This window comes from Gekko japonicus, unplaced genomic scaffold, assembly GCF_001447785.1.
Source record: "Gekko japonicus isolate JY-2015 unplaced genomic scaffold, Gekko_japonicus_V1.1 scaffold242, whole genome shotgun sequence".
Lineage (NCBI taxonomy): Eukaryota > Metazoa > Chordata > Lepidosauria > Squamata > Gekkonidae > Gekko > Gekko japonicus.
The window spans coordinates 1,177,829-1,192,708 of record NW_015159717.1 but is presented as its reverse complement, the minus strand read 5'-3'; the positions used below and the strand labels follow the sequence as shown (position 1 = coordinate 1,192,708).

Sequence of the window (14,880 nt, the reverse complement as noted above, 5' to 3'; positions counted from 1 at the left end):
TTGCTTCTGTTTTCATCGAGGCTTCCCTTCCTCCTTTTCCGATAGTGCGCGAGAGGCCTCTTGTCTTTGTAGGGTTGCCGACCTCTAGGTGGGGAATGGGAGTATCCTGGAGTGATAACTGATCTACATACATTACTTATCTATTTAAAACATTTATTCCTCTTGGAGAAAATGGCTGCTTTGGAAGGTGGACTGATAGCATTATACTCTACCGATGTCCCTCCCTAAACCCCACTCACCCAGGCTCCATCCTCAGCTCTCCAGGTATTCCCGAACCCAGAGTTGGAGGCTTTACCCTGTGTGGCTTGCAAAGTCTGCAGTGTTGAAGCCGAAAAGGGCAGTCGTGTTGGTCCGCTGCAAGCAAGAAGCCCAAGAGCCTCGCGGCATCTTGGGGCCCTCGTGACGCCACGTCGTCGGATGCATGAAACGTTGCATTCGGGTGGCAGAGCGTGGGCCCGGAATGGCGTCTCCATCGAATGAAAGTCATTCGCGTTTTCCATTGGAAGTTACTGTGGAGAGAAAATGCATTTGCGGTGTCTTACATGACAATTTCATTCCTCTCTGTCTCAGTTCTCGAGTCTAGCATCTTCCTTAGAGTAGGCGAAACGATGGAAGGGCTGATTCCTGCCCTTCTTTGTGCGGCTGTATAGACGCCGCTCTGGTTTCTGGTTTCCAGTGGTCTTCTCTGGGCCTCTTCGAATTCCCATAAACAACCCCCCCCCCCCATATAAACTCATGTCCACCTATGTGGATTGTGCCAAACTGGGAATCTTATTTTTGGCTATTTCCTTTGCCGAATAATGCAACTTTGCTTGTGGTTGGTATTATTTTTCAGGTTCTGTTGTGTTTAACAGATGTTTGGTTGGCAGAATCCAGCAGATACAGATTTTCCCATTATTGGGATATATCAAAGGGGAGTGATTAATCTCTTCAACTCTGCCTGGCATGGTCTTGTTCCAGAGGTCTTACCAGATTGCTCGTGTTTGTTGTTGTTGTTATTAATAACTTTATGATTTGATTATGGCTAAATACTTATAAACAAAGAGGAACCAGTTCTCAGTGCAGCCAGTACAAACTCCAAAGACGAAACAAGAGAAAATGTGCACATGTATCACCAGTAATGAAACAGTATGCAATCCATGGAATGAATGTCATGTACACAATGTAAAACATAGAATATCATGCACACAAAGCATTAACATATTCAGTTTTTCATTGGACTGTTGACTGAGAAGCAACATGTTTATTTGAACACTTATTTGATATTGCTGCCCACTTTGGTCATAGTTAAACAAGCCCAGGGTCTTAAGCCTCAGTCCTCTTGGAAAGGATTGTTCTCTGCAATATTCTGCTAGAGTGGAGACATGTAATTCCACCTTGATCAGTTTAAGCAAATCTGCATCCTAACAATCACTGTATTGTGTCAGTATCATAAAACATAGTTATTGGTTTCCACCCTGCCAAGAGACCACAAGTGAAAAATGGGAGCAGGTCTTCAGTGCAGCCAGCACGCCCAAAGGACCGAGAGAAAATATACACGTTTCCAGTAACAATATACAGTGTATGGAATGAATATCATGTATGCAAAATGTAAAATCTTTTGGCAGGTTGGGTTATGGTGGCCTCTGCTCTTGCAGTATCCCTCTGTTATTTCTGTTTTCTTTTCAGGAACATGCAGCATGGAGAGTTATACATTTGAAGCACAAATCCATGACATCATGTTATATGGTACTTTCGTTAAACCATGTTGTGCACTGGTAAGTGGTTCAAAAGATGTTTGATTTTTCTTACTGCCTTATGAAACTTACTAGCTATGAATTTTATATTCCCCATTTGCAATGTACACATCTTTTATTTGGATAACAAGGGTACTGCATATTCTGCTGCTTAAGACCAACACGGCTACCCAATCTAAAAGTATTACATGTTTGGGACAACAGTCAAACCCTTTCTTTAGTTATACATTTGAAGCACAAATCCATGACATCATGTTATATGGTACTTTCATTAAACCATGTTGTGCACTGGTAAGTGGTTCAAAAGATGTTTGATTTTTCTTACTGCCTTATGAAACTTACTTACTAGCTATGAATTTTATATTCCCCATTTACAATGTACACATCTTTTATTTGGATAACAAGGGTATTGCATATTCTGCTGCTTAAGACCAACACGGCTACCCAATCTAAAAGTATTACATGTTTGGGGCAACAGTCAAACCCTTTCTTTAGCTGTGCCAAGAAGTCTACTCAGAATCCTAATCAGGTCTATTAGCAGGGCTTACTCCCAAAAAAGTGTTATTGCACTGTAAGTCCTCCTGTGCAGTAGATAAACAGCACGTTCAGCCTTGCTTTAAGACAAAAGAGGCTTTTCAGAGCACAGCCATCCTTGGTAGATGGGTGTTCTTCAAAAAGAAAACAACACTTTGGGTGTTAGGTATGTTTTCATACTAATCTGAGAGAATTAATATTCTGAGACATGTTCAAAACCAGCTGCTGGATCAGATAGTTCATTATTACTTAAATGTAAACAGATCTTAAATTCTGTTCTCAGTTTGCTTTTACAGTGAGATCTATAAATCTCTGCATTGTTTTGTAGGCTTCTGAGAAATTCGAGAAGTGTTCTTCAAAGAAATACAAACCAGGTAAATAAAACGTCAATGCATGGTAGTAAAAGAAAATATTTCCTTGTAGTTTACTTAATAACCAAACTCTGTGCTTTGCTACTCTGTGTACTGATATAGTAATGTTGTATCTTGTGTTGGTGCCTCAACACTGATTCAAATCTTAAGACCCTGTGGTTTCTGTTGGCTGTTGTTTTGTCTCTTCCAACCCCCCACAGACATTGGCTAGCCCGCAGGGCCCAAACCAAGAGTCCACACCTTGTATTTTTTGGGGGGATGCTAATATTAAATCGGCCAAATTCAGATCTCTGACAATGGGAGTTTGTTGATTTATTTACTTTGTTCATGCCTCAACAGATACCCAAAATGGCTTACATCATTCTTGTCTCCTCCTTTATCCACACAACATCCCTGTGAGGTCAGTTAGGCTGACAACATGTGACTGGTCCAAGGTCACCCAGCGAACTTCCATAGTAGAGTGGGGATTTGGACCTGGGTTGGCCAGATCCTAGTCTGACACTTTAACCACTGTACCATGCTGAGTGTGTCACAGTTGTATATAAACATTGAAGAAGACATTTTTGTACAGATCTCAAATAAAATCATGCCAAACTAACTAGATTATATTCAGACCTACCCTAACTGAACACAACCAAACAAGTATACTTATGTAAAAAGGGTGATTCTTCAAGAAAGACAGCAACATGTTTGTAAAGGTTAAAACGTAGCCTTTAGTGAGTAGAGCTTCATTGAGACTCACTACTCACCACATGCTTCTTTTTCTTCAGATGATATCTGGACAATATGGTGTAATAAGCCAGTGTATGAGCTGCACAAATATTGTGATGTGATTAAAATATACACCTTTTGGCCATTTTTATTTGAACGTAGACATAACCTCAATGAAAAATTTAATGGAGATCTCAGGTAAGCAGGTATTTTTTTGCATTTGTTAAATTTCTGCTTTACACTCTGTACACAGATATTTATTTAAATTGTATTTCCCATTTTGGCACATACTCTCAAACTTGCAATAGAATTTTATAACAGCAGTTTATGACACTAAATTTATTTAGTTACAAAATCCAGCCTCTAGAAAATATCACTTTCAAAATAGAGTTGTTTACATTTTAGAACATCAAGAATATGAAGAGAGTTGGAATGTTAACAGTCAGTTTTGTAATCAGGTCACAGTTACAAGCTGGCATGTTACTTGTTGCAGTACCAACTGCAGTGCTTTAGTTGATTACTGATGTTTAGTATATTATTTAAATTAACGGAGAGTGCCTGTAGTTTCTGGTGTATTCCAAAGCCAGGTTGCAGATACAAGTGACAAAGGCGAAAAGGAGGAGGGGTATTCCGAATAACTCCTTTTATTATGATGCATTTCAATTGAAACATTTAATCCCCTGTTTGTCCTTCTCCAAGGAAATAGGTTGGCTAGAGTTAGATTTAATTTCAAAGAGATGGGGGGATTTCACTTATTATATGATAAAGTTTTTTGTAAAAAAAATAAAGTTGAACTTGCTTTCAACCCTCCATGGCTCTATTTGGTATGGAGGAAATGGAAAAAGGTATTATACCCAGGGATTTCTCCATTGACCCCCCATTCTGTACCATCCAAAATTTGTTCTAGCAAAAAATTATGGTTCTAGGTGCAGAGATTATTTTCTTAATCAATATTAATGGATACAAATAGTACAAATAGTAATAGTAGTCAACTCTGGATTGAACAAAGGATTCCTGAAGGGACTAAATGGCTGTTGCAACATCAAATTACAAGTTTTTGCCAAAAGAAGGAAATTGAAGATCAAACAAACAGACCATTAACTGAATTTGAAGAATTAATTTGAAATATAGATAAAGAAGAGGGGAAATTGATTACTAGAATATATAGGATGATATTAAACCAGGGACAAACTCTGGTGCAGATGATTAAAAAGAATTGGGAAATAGAACTGAATACTATTTAATTATAAGGACTGGGAAAAATATTTCAACGCTTTCCTTTCAAATCAATCTCAAGAGGTAAAAAGGGCGAAAGATTTATGCGATCTGAAGAGAAACAATAGATTAATTCAGGGGAGAAAAAAGAAAGATGACTTTCAGATAATTTGGAATAGTTTTATAATTTATTTAATGCAATTTCCAGATTATAGCTCAGAGAATTATTCAAATTTTCAGGTAAGGGTACCTATCCATTAAAGAATTTTCTTTAATGGATAGGCACCCTTACCTGAAAATTTGAATAAGGCATTGAGTATTATACTAGATGATACTATTTCTCAGAAACAGGATCAGTGAAAATTATGTTAAGTCTCAACCAGCTTGGAAGGAAGCACCCCCCCCCCTCTCCTTTCTTTTTATCTATTCATGCTTTTTCTCATACTGGTTTATGTATTTTCTTTGTTTTGTTTTTCTGGATGGAAGGAACATTACCATAACAGGATGGTAACCTCATATCCAATATAAGAGATTATATCAGAAGGTTTAGTTTTGTTGTTGGCAAACAGGTTTGTGTGTGTAAATAAACATTTAAAAAAAACAAATGTCACAGTTAGTTCTTGTTCAGAATCTGCTGTTTTAGGAGGTTTGACCATATTTTCCTCTGGCTTTTTTTTTTTGGTAAGTGTTAGAGAATGTCAATTAATGAACTGTATTTACATTTAAGCGAAACTCACTTCTGTGAGCTAGGTTTGGAGAGCCTGAGCGAAATGGAGACTTTAGAAGATGTTACTGACCTGGCCAAAAGATACGCAGTAAGCTACTACTACTTATCTGAAATTTTAGCACTTCTAACAACATAAATATTAATTGTTTAGAGAATTTTTAAGAAGATGACAGCATTTTTTGTTAGTATCTCAGATATACAGTGCTAAAGTTTTATTTGCTTGTCCTTCACAATGGTTCATGATATTGCATGGTTTTATAATGAGCCATTTTAGCTGAGTTTATAAAATTATGAATGGAGTGGAGAAAGTGGATAGAGGAAGCTTTTACTTCCTCTTCCATAATACTAGCACTTGGGGGCACCAATGAAGTTGTTGGGAAATAAGTTGAGGACAGACAAAAGGAATACTTCTTTACTCAGTTAGTAATTGAACTGGGTTTTTCTGCCAGTGAATGTAGTGATGGTCCCCTTTAAAAGGGAGACAGATTCATGGAGGATAGCTCAATCAATGGCTACTGGCCATGGTGAGTGAAGGGAACCTCCATATACAGAGGCAGGAAACCTCTCACCAGTGGCAGGAGGTGGCATCAGGTTAGGGCCTTAGCCTCTAAACCCTGTTTGTTTGGCCCTCCAGGGCAACTGGTTGGCTGTTGTATAAAATACTTTACTGCACTAGATGGAGCAGGCTCTACTTATGTTGTTCGTATAGAAAATTGTGTTAAATCGGTTTTTCTCTCCCCCCCCCCCTTTCCAGAATGTTCCACATTTCGTCAAAGGCATATTGAAAATTGGAAATGAAATAGACAGTGTAAGTTTGTTTTCAACTCTTGTTTCCAAACACTTAGAATACTTTTTTTTATTTGTAAGAATATCCACCAAAAGCGTTTTAAATGTCCAGTCTGTATAACAGCTTGGAGCTGTTTTGTTTTATTTAAGCATAATTATCCAGAATTATATGAACCTGTGTCGATCACAGGAGCCAACTAGAAGCCATTGGTTTTAAACAAAGCTTAACAATCCAGCTGCTATACTGGTTAACAATCTACCACAACACAGGAGGGATATTGGCAGCCTCTTCATGCATAGGTTGAAGAGTCTGTATTTTCATAGTCACTTCACTTTTGCAAGCAATAGTGTGCTATTGACTTAGAATGACTTAGAATGTTCCCATGTATGCCATTTCCCCCACAAAATTGGATAAAAAGGCTACAAAAACAATGAGATTTCCACGTACAAAGTTTACTATTTATTATAATTTCTGTAGTAATATAAATATTCTGGAAATATATAATTGTAGTTTCCATTGTTAAGAGATCTGTAAAGTTATCAACTGAAAGGCAGAGAAATTTGTTGGAGAAAATAAATACTGTTTGGCTGTGGTAGTACTGGGGTGTTGAGGAATCAGATCACATAATATATCAGTATGAAAAACATGATCTGTCAATATAAAGAATTGCTGTAAAGACAAACTTTTCAAGTGGCAATCAAAAGCTGAAAATTAAACTAGTTCCTACAAATAACCTATTTTTAGGGAATACTGTTCTAGTAATTTTTTCTGTCTTATGGCTGGTATGATCTCTTGAAAGGGATGGTTAATTAGTGTTTTTGTTAGGGTGATGTAAGCTGTCAAGCATCCTGTTTTCCTTGTATGAATGCATAAAATTATGAAATATGTAGTTCTGCTTTGCTGTCTATCAATGCAGGCACCCTACAAATGGGGCATTCCTTACAAACAGTGTATGCAGCAGTATTTCTGTGGGTTTGTTTAATTTTTAAGTACTATTCATAATGATGTTTCACATAGTTAAAGCGACACTGGCTTCCTTTCTTTACTTGAAATAGAGACTCTTTAACATAACGGAGGCCCTTGAATGGTTGAAATATGCAGATGACATTGGGATTTTACACAAACTAGAAACTCTTGGAAACTATTGTTGGCCTTTTCTAGAAGCCTTTTTTGCTGAATGTAAGTATATATAAAATATAGAACAGTTTGTGGGAAAAGGACTGTTCCTACACCTATGATTGTTCCTACACCTATCTAAACTTACTCCTGTACAGGTAACTGTTATCTTTTATTTTTCTGGCTCCAGTTTAAATTGATTTTTATATGGACCATGTAACTTTTACCTAAGGAACACTTTGTTTTTTTGTATGCTTATGTTTTGATACCCTACACTTCCCTTTTCTTTTAAGCTAAATTGTAGTGAGAGGAAGTCAGTCTCTAAATAGAAGAAGGGATATCAAGTTGTTTCTTTATTTTTGCAGTTAAAGACTGTAAATGGACATTTTTTTCCAGATGTAGATAATTCCCAAACTGGCAGTTCAAACTAGGGATAGTAGCTGGTTTGTTTACCACCATTTGTATTAATTGTACTTTGTTGTGACATCTGAATTCAGCAACTGCTGTCTGTCAGCTAGCACCATATTTCACAGCTGTCTAGCCATAGAGATGGAAGGATGGAAGCCAGTATTGGAAGGATGTCCTCCTTATTCAACACAGAAGATGGAAGAGGGGAGAATTTAGCCCATGCACTTTCTGCAGCCCCAGGGATCATCTTTCTAGGGGTTAGGTTGGGGCTGCAGCAGGAGGAAAATGTGGTGAAAATCTGTTCTTCTTGTGATTACTGATGTCTGAACTACACGGTTGGATACAGAGTGTGATCAGTGAGAGTACTTCACGGTGTCCACAGGTCTTTTAAAAAGACAGCAGATGAACCCTTCTCATGCCAGTCTTGCTAATGTAAAAATGGAGTCCTTTCCATTTTCTTGGAGTGGGGACAGGTACTCACCTCCCTCAGAGGAAGGGAACAGCTTTGGATGCCCCATCTTTGGAACCATGAGAAGTCATAGAGCTGCTGTTTCTGCTGTCCTCAGTCACTTAGATTCGAAATCACCTTAGAGCACTAGTAAGAAAATGCACCTATTGGTTGCTGTGGATCAGTAGCTCTGTCTAAAGAACTAACTGGTTGTGTGGTAACAATAAAGAACAGTTCTAATGCAGTTATCATGGGTATTTCAGGTATGAAATGTATATGGTTTTCACTCTGCCTTCTAATACAAATTATTTCACCTTAGAGGTAGTGAAATGCCAGTTTTCATCCATAGACAATAATAGCCACTGGTAGTTTTCCCAGGAGTTCAGATTTTGTGTGTCACTACCCTTCATCCCCATTTCTATGAACAGCTCTGAAAGTTTTTCCAGGACCCTTCTCACCCCCATTCAGATGGCCTCTAGCTAGAAGTTATCAACCAGTAAGGAAGTTTCTTGCTGTGTCTGGTACAATGTCCCTGAAAGTAAAGGGGTGAAATTGATTGGAACTTGAACCTGGGCCTTTTGATTTATGGCCCTATAGAGTCAGCTGCTCTCCAAGACCTGACTGTAAAGCCCATGTACAGACACTACAAATATTTTATTTAAAACTCTGCTTTTAAAGTGTAGCTGATACAGTTCTTCCTGTTTGAGGAAGGTGGCCTATGTTGAGCTTGCATGAATTGACAGATTCACTTTGGCATCCCTAGTACTTTGTAAAGGAGTTGCGTGGGTGCAAGCAAGAGAGGCAGAGAGAGCTTGGGGTTCTGTGAAACCTTTTAGTCAAAATGGAGGTCCGCAGGTTGGTAAAATTAGAGAACTTGTGCAGAAGTTGGTGGGTTTCAACTGTCAACCTGTTGCATTAATTTTGCTTTGTTTCTCTTTGCAGACAAACATTATATAAGTAAAGTTGTATTGGAGGATTACAATTTAGTAGAAGAATTTGAATCGCATCACTGTGAAAGTTGTATAAAGGCAAGATTAAAACTTTTTAGTATTTTAATCTTATAAACAATCTTTAAGTTGCAATGTAGAAGCAGCCTTTTTCTGTTTTCTTCTTTCTGTAAACTAATGCATTTCAAACATTTGAGACATTTAAACCTTGTTTTAAAACCATTACAATCATTTTAAGAGAAAATATTTCATAGAAGTTTTTTTTCAGTGCTACCCCAAATTTCCTAATTTTCCCACTGGAAAAAAAGAAAAAAATGTTCTTGGGAGAAGGAGGGAACTCCTTCCTGAGTTTTTCCATTTCTTTTTCTAGGCCTTCACATCTCTAGTCCACCTTTCTTGTGCATTTTTAAATGTAACAGAATAACCTGAAGAGTTGGAGTTAATTTGAATTCTTTATATGTTTAATTACAGAAAAGTAATGATATGAAGAAAAGAGGAAATGAAGAATTTGCTAAAGAGAACTTTGAAATTGCTATTGCCTCCTATACAAAAGCTGTAGAACTTTGGTAAGAACTTAATCTGCAATTTGATAAACATACATAAATATATTATTAGAACTCTCCTGTCCAAAAAAGAAAGTAGTCTCCTGAGGGACAAATCTTTGAGAATATTATGAAGAATAGGAAGAATACTGTTCTGATGTAGGGCATATACAGTGCCTGTAAGGAGCTGCAGGGTTTCATGGAATCTCAGTGTTGTTTAAACAGTGAAAGGATTTGGCTTCTCCTAAAATTGCCCATTTGCTTTTAGTTGGCAGTGCTTATCAGTTGTTTTAAGTAGCAGCATCTTATAATGGTAGAGTCCTAGCCACATTGAATTTAGACCAGAGTTTTTCAGTTACAATTTTTAAGCTGCATTAAGAAGTCTAAGTATTATGTTAATCTTGAATAACCCAATATGGTCTGTTGTTATCTATGGAAAATGTGGGTTTTTTAAAAGAGTATTTAAAGCAGAAATTCGGGTAGGGTAGAAAGCCAAAGTGGTGGGTACCTTTTCTTATTTTTTCAGCCTTTTCTGTACTTTTAAAAAGATTTCCTTCTTCAGCTTTGCGCAGTGGCAGTATCGTAGCCAATGAGGTTAATCCGAGGCGCGATTATTGCTAATTGAAAACTTTTCCCAATACCCCGCCATGACGACTTGAAATATAGTCGGCATTGGCAATTTTTGACAGTCTCTATGGAAATCTAATTAAAAAAAAAAGATTTCCTTCTCAGCGGAGATACAGAGCAGCAGAATAAAAATCTGTCAGGGCTGAAACCAATTTGGTAACCATGTGTCTGGTGTAGAAATTAGGTCATAATATTATCTTTTACATTAACTATATCAAATCATACAATTTGGAAAAAATGTAAAATACATTTTTCATAGTTTTTGAGTTCATATCTTTTTTACATTTTATAAACTGCCATTTAACTTTCTAAGGCCTGAGAATCACCTTCTTTATGGCAACCGGGCCCTGTGTTTTCTACGAACGGGACAGTATAAGTAAGTACACCCCCCACCTCCTTGGAATTTCAAGATATGAAGTTACTTGAATAAATGCAAAATGTGCTTTTAAAACTAAGCTGTATTAAGAAGCTCTGAAACAACTGATAAACTTTTGCTTTGTATATGTTTACTGTTATATAGATCTATTATCTTTTATTAAGACTTATTTTTTTTGCCATCAAGTCATAGCTGACTTATGGTGACCCCGTAGGGCTTTAAAGGCAAGAGACATTCAGAGGTAGTTTGCCATTGCTTGCCTCTGTGTCACAACCTTGGTATTCTTTGGAAGTCTCCCATCTGAATACTAGCCAGAGCCAACCCTGCTTAACTTCTGAGATCTGACAAGGTCAGGCTATCCTGGGCTATCCAGGTCAGGGCATTAAGGGTGCGTTCAAACGGGGCGTTTCGGCCGGCATAAATTGCACCGGTTTCAACCGGTGCAGTTTATGCCGGCTGAAACGCAATCACACTTACCTCCTGTCCGCGAAGCCCATCGCTGTATGCCCGTTCACACACAGTGGGTGTTGGTGTTTTTTTTTTAAAACTCAGTTTGCACATGCGCATAGGCAGCCACCCACAGAATGGTGATCTTCGCGCATGCGCAAAACACTCCATCCCGAAAAGCATGCCCTGAAGAGAGGACTTACCTTTAAAGTTTAAAGCCCAAACTGGCCTCCCTGAGGTCCCGGACTCTAAAACCTTAAACTAATGACCTTTTTCTTTTTTTTTAAACAAATGCCGGGGTGAAGCTTCGCCCAAGCGCATATCGCTGACCTAACAAAAAAAATGGCGGGCGAAAAGCGGAAGCCTTGGGCTTCCGAACGGAAGTAACTCTACAATGGTGGAGAGTGATCAGACGGGGGGTAAAGCGGTTACAACCGGTGCACTCAGGATACCACCACTTGGGGACCTAGTGGCAGAATACACTGGTTTAAAGCTCTTTGCTTTAGGGACGGAAGGCAGATGTTCTACGTGTGAATGCCGGTAAGTACACCGATTCCAACCGGCACCTATACCGTTGTAAATGCCCCGTCTGAACGCACCCTAAGAGTAGAAGGGTGAACTTAGTGAATTATTTGGCATCTGAAGATATGGAAAACCAGGATCCAGGCAACTTTTGGGGAATTTCCTGCTGTCATGGCTGACAGTTGTACAGAAGCTCTATTAGGTCTCTGGACTCATGAAGCCTGGTGTCCTGTTGATACAATAGCTATTATGTGTCCTCTAACCAATGATGAAGCCTAGTTTGTCATATGGCTTATAGGTTATTTGGAAGCTTTGAAGCACAGGGGATGATGGTTCATAATATGGTCAATAAAAACACAAGCTGAGTCACAAAACACAGGCTATGATGCCTTGGAAAACCGACTTGATGGTGGTGAAGACAGCAAACAATACATTTCTGACATGGTTCTGTTCATTAAGAGCTATCTGCTGATGCAGTCTAGGTTGTCAGAGGCCTGTTATATTCTGGTTCCCATGCACAGTAATGGAGTCCTCTTTGGGTTGTCATGGCCAGTTTGCTAAACACTATGTGGGTAAAATTACTTGCATCAAACTGACATACTTCATTTTAACAGTTTTGCTGATTGTTCTGGAGTATATATCAGGCTCCTGCTGACATGGCTGACAGTTGTACAGAAGCTCTATTAGGTCTCTGGACTCATGAAGCCTGGTGTCCTGTTGATACAATAGCTATTATGTGTCCTCTAACCAATGATGAAGCCTAGTTTGTCATATGGCTTATAGGTTATTTGGAAGCTTTGAAGCACAGGGGATGATGGTTCATAATATGGTCAATAAAAACACAAGCTGAGTCACAAAACACAGGCTATGATGCCTTGGAAAACCGACTTGATGGTGGTGAAGACAGCAAACAATACATTTCTGACATGGTTCTGTTCATTAAGAGCTATCTGCTGATGCAGTCTAGGTTGTCAGAGGCCTGTTATATTCTGGTTCCCATGCACAGTAATGGAGTCCTCTTTGGGTTGTCATGGCCAGTTTGCTAAACACTATGTGGGTAAAATTACTTGCATCAAACTGACATACTTCATTTTAACAGTTTTGCTGATTGTTCTGGAGTATATATCAGGCTCATGTGGATACTTTTCCTTGTGAGGGTTAAGTTGGAGATGTGAATACTTAATATGACCTGTGAGATCTACTTGGACCCTGAGGGTCTGATACAATGGATGGGGTCTATTATAAGTTGCTGCCTATAAGATATATTGGCAGTACTTCATTAGACCATAATTAAAGGAAAATACCTTTGGGTAGCATAGATCAGACTAATTAGGCTAGTATCCAATCTCCTCGTCAGGAAAATCTTGAAGAATGTTGTGGCTGAACAGCTTCGAGCATTCCCAGATGAAACTGAGTATCCAGATCCTTTATTTAAGTCAAGATCCAGGCCTGGCTATGGCACAGAAACTGCCTTGGGCTGCCTTATTAGACCTGTGCCAGTTGACTGACTGGGGAACATGTCACTACATGTTCTTTCAGTGGTTTTCAATACGATCAGCCATGGTATTGTTGATTGCCTGGTGGTGAGGGACCTGGGAAGCATTGTGCTATGCTGGGCTTGTTCCTTCCTAGAAGGTAGGTACTAAAAGATGGTACTTGGAACTATTGTAACACAGTGTGTCCTTTAATGTGTGGGGTGCCACAGAGGTTGATTGTGTCCCAAGTGCTCATTGATGTCTATGTGAAGCTGCTCAGACAGATCCTCTGGAGATATATAGTATGCTGAAGACATTTCTGTGTCTTCATCAAAACCCAGAGAGGTGGTAGAAAGGGCTAAACCAATGCTTGGATTCAGTGAAGGGCTAGATATAAGTAAATTGAAATTTCTTCCAGACAAGATAGAGGTGCCTGGGTAGAGAGAGAGGCTGATCCTGGATGTGGAGTCTGACAGCATTTCTGGATAGGTTTGCTCTCCCCCAAAACATCAGCTATGCAGGATGGGGATATTTCTTAATATCCTTTAGTAGTGTTACATATTCTTTTTTTTTTCAAAAAAGTTTTTATTAATTTTATCCCATTACCCACACCCCACATAACATACATAAAGTAACAGACACAATATCTTCCATAGATGGGCACACAGCCATCAACTTTGCCTGTGTTTATCTTTTAATTATCCCCTAACCCTTATACTTCATTTTCCATTTAAGTAGGTTCTCCCATTTTTTACTCGCTGTCTCTTCGTCTTTCCCTTTAAGCAGTTCCGACAATTTGTCCATTTCGGCAACTTCAAACCATTTTTGTATCACTTCAAGTTCGTCGGGCGTTTTCTGGTTTTTCCAATATTTCGCATAGCACATTTGGGCTGCTGTTAAACAATAAATTAGCAATATCTTTTCTTCTTTACCGACTTCGGGTATAATATTTAACAAAAATATCTCCGGTTTCAGAGGTATTGATCTTCCCAAAATTTTCCCCAACATCATTCTTATCATCTCCCAATATTTGCTGGCCTTACCGCACTTCCACCACATGTGGAAGTATGTGCCAACACTCTGGCCACATTTCCAACAGACATTTGTCGAGTTCTTATTATACTTTGCTAGCCTCGAAGGATATAGGTACCATCTATGTGCCACTTTATAGATGTTTTCTTTAAATGAGGCTGCTTTAGTAATTTTTATATTTGTCTCCCAAACTTTTAACCATTTATGTTGTTCTATATCATACCCTAGATCTTTATTCCATCGTTTTAAGCTGGCCCATATTATTTCTTCTTTAATCTTCCCTTCCAGCAAAATTTTGTATAATTTCTTTATCATTTGTGTCTCAGCCGTAAACCATATCTTGTCTATATTTGTTGCTTTATCATAAAATCCTATTTTTTGGTCTTCTTTAAACCTTTGTTTTAATTGCATATTCTGTAACCAAGACAACTCTATTTTCTCTAGTTTCATTGTATCTACTGTTTTTAAATTATTTTTATTATCCAAAAGATTATCATATGAACATCTATTTCCATGAAAATATAGGGTTGGGATTTCTATTGCCTCTATAGGCGACACCCATCTGGGTATCCTCTTATAATGTTGTAATCTAACTTCCCTCCATATTTTCATCAGGGCTCTTCTCACATAGTGACGTTCAAAATACTTCTTCTCTTTATCATACCAGAGAGTTTCATGCCATCCTCGCGGCAAGTCATAACCTTCTAATTTAAGTAATCTGTTATTCGAAAGTGTTACCCACTCCTTTATCCAGACCATCGCGGCAGCTTTATGGTAAGACTCCCAATCTGGTATTGCAAATCCGCCGCTTTCTTTCTTACACTGCATCAATTGTACATTAAATCTTGGCTTCTTTGTT

General features: G+C 38.4%; 2 protein-coding genes across 2 annotated transcripts in view; one reads left to right on the top strand and one right to left on the bottom strand.

The window, feature by feature from the left end:
- Positions 1-390, bottom strand: part of PIGP (phosphatidylinositol glycan anchor biosynthesis class P) — a 6,803-nt gene extending 6,413 nt beyond the window's left edge. Inside the window, exon 1 of the mRNA XM_015418624.1 lies at positions 240-390. The gene's annotated coding sequence lies outside the window, so the exon portion shown is untranslated. The remainder of the gene's footprint in view (positions 1-239) is intronic.
- Positions 391-1,965: 1,575 nt separating this feature from the next.
- The window catches only part of TTC3 (tetratricopeptide repeat domain 3), a 123,784-nt gene continuing 110,869 nt past the window's right edge, over positions 1,966-14,880 (top strand). The window contains exons 1-9 of the mRNA XM_015417716.1: positions 1,966-2,027; positions 2,599-2,644; positions 3,412-3,550; positions 5,295-5,382; positions 6,049-6,102; positions 7,137-7,260; positions 8,996-9,081; positions 9,472-9,566; positions 10,483-10,545. Coding sequence (XP_015273202.1) covers positions 1,989-2,027; positions 2,599-2,644; positions 3,412-3,550; positions 5,295-5,382; positions 6,049-6,102; positions 7,137-7,260; positions 8,996-9,081; positions 9,472-9,566; positions 10,483-10,545 — 734 coding nt within the window. The 5' untranslated portion in view covers positions 1,966-1,988. The remainder of the gene's footprint in view (positions 2,028-2,598; positions 2,645-3,411; positions 3,551-5,294; positions 5,383-6,048; positions 6,103-7,136; positions 7,261-8,995; positions 9,082-9,471; positions 9,567-10,482; positions 10,546-14,880) is intronic.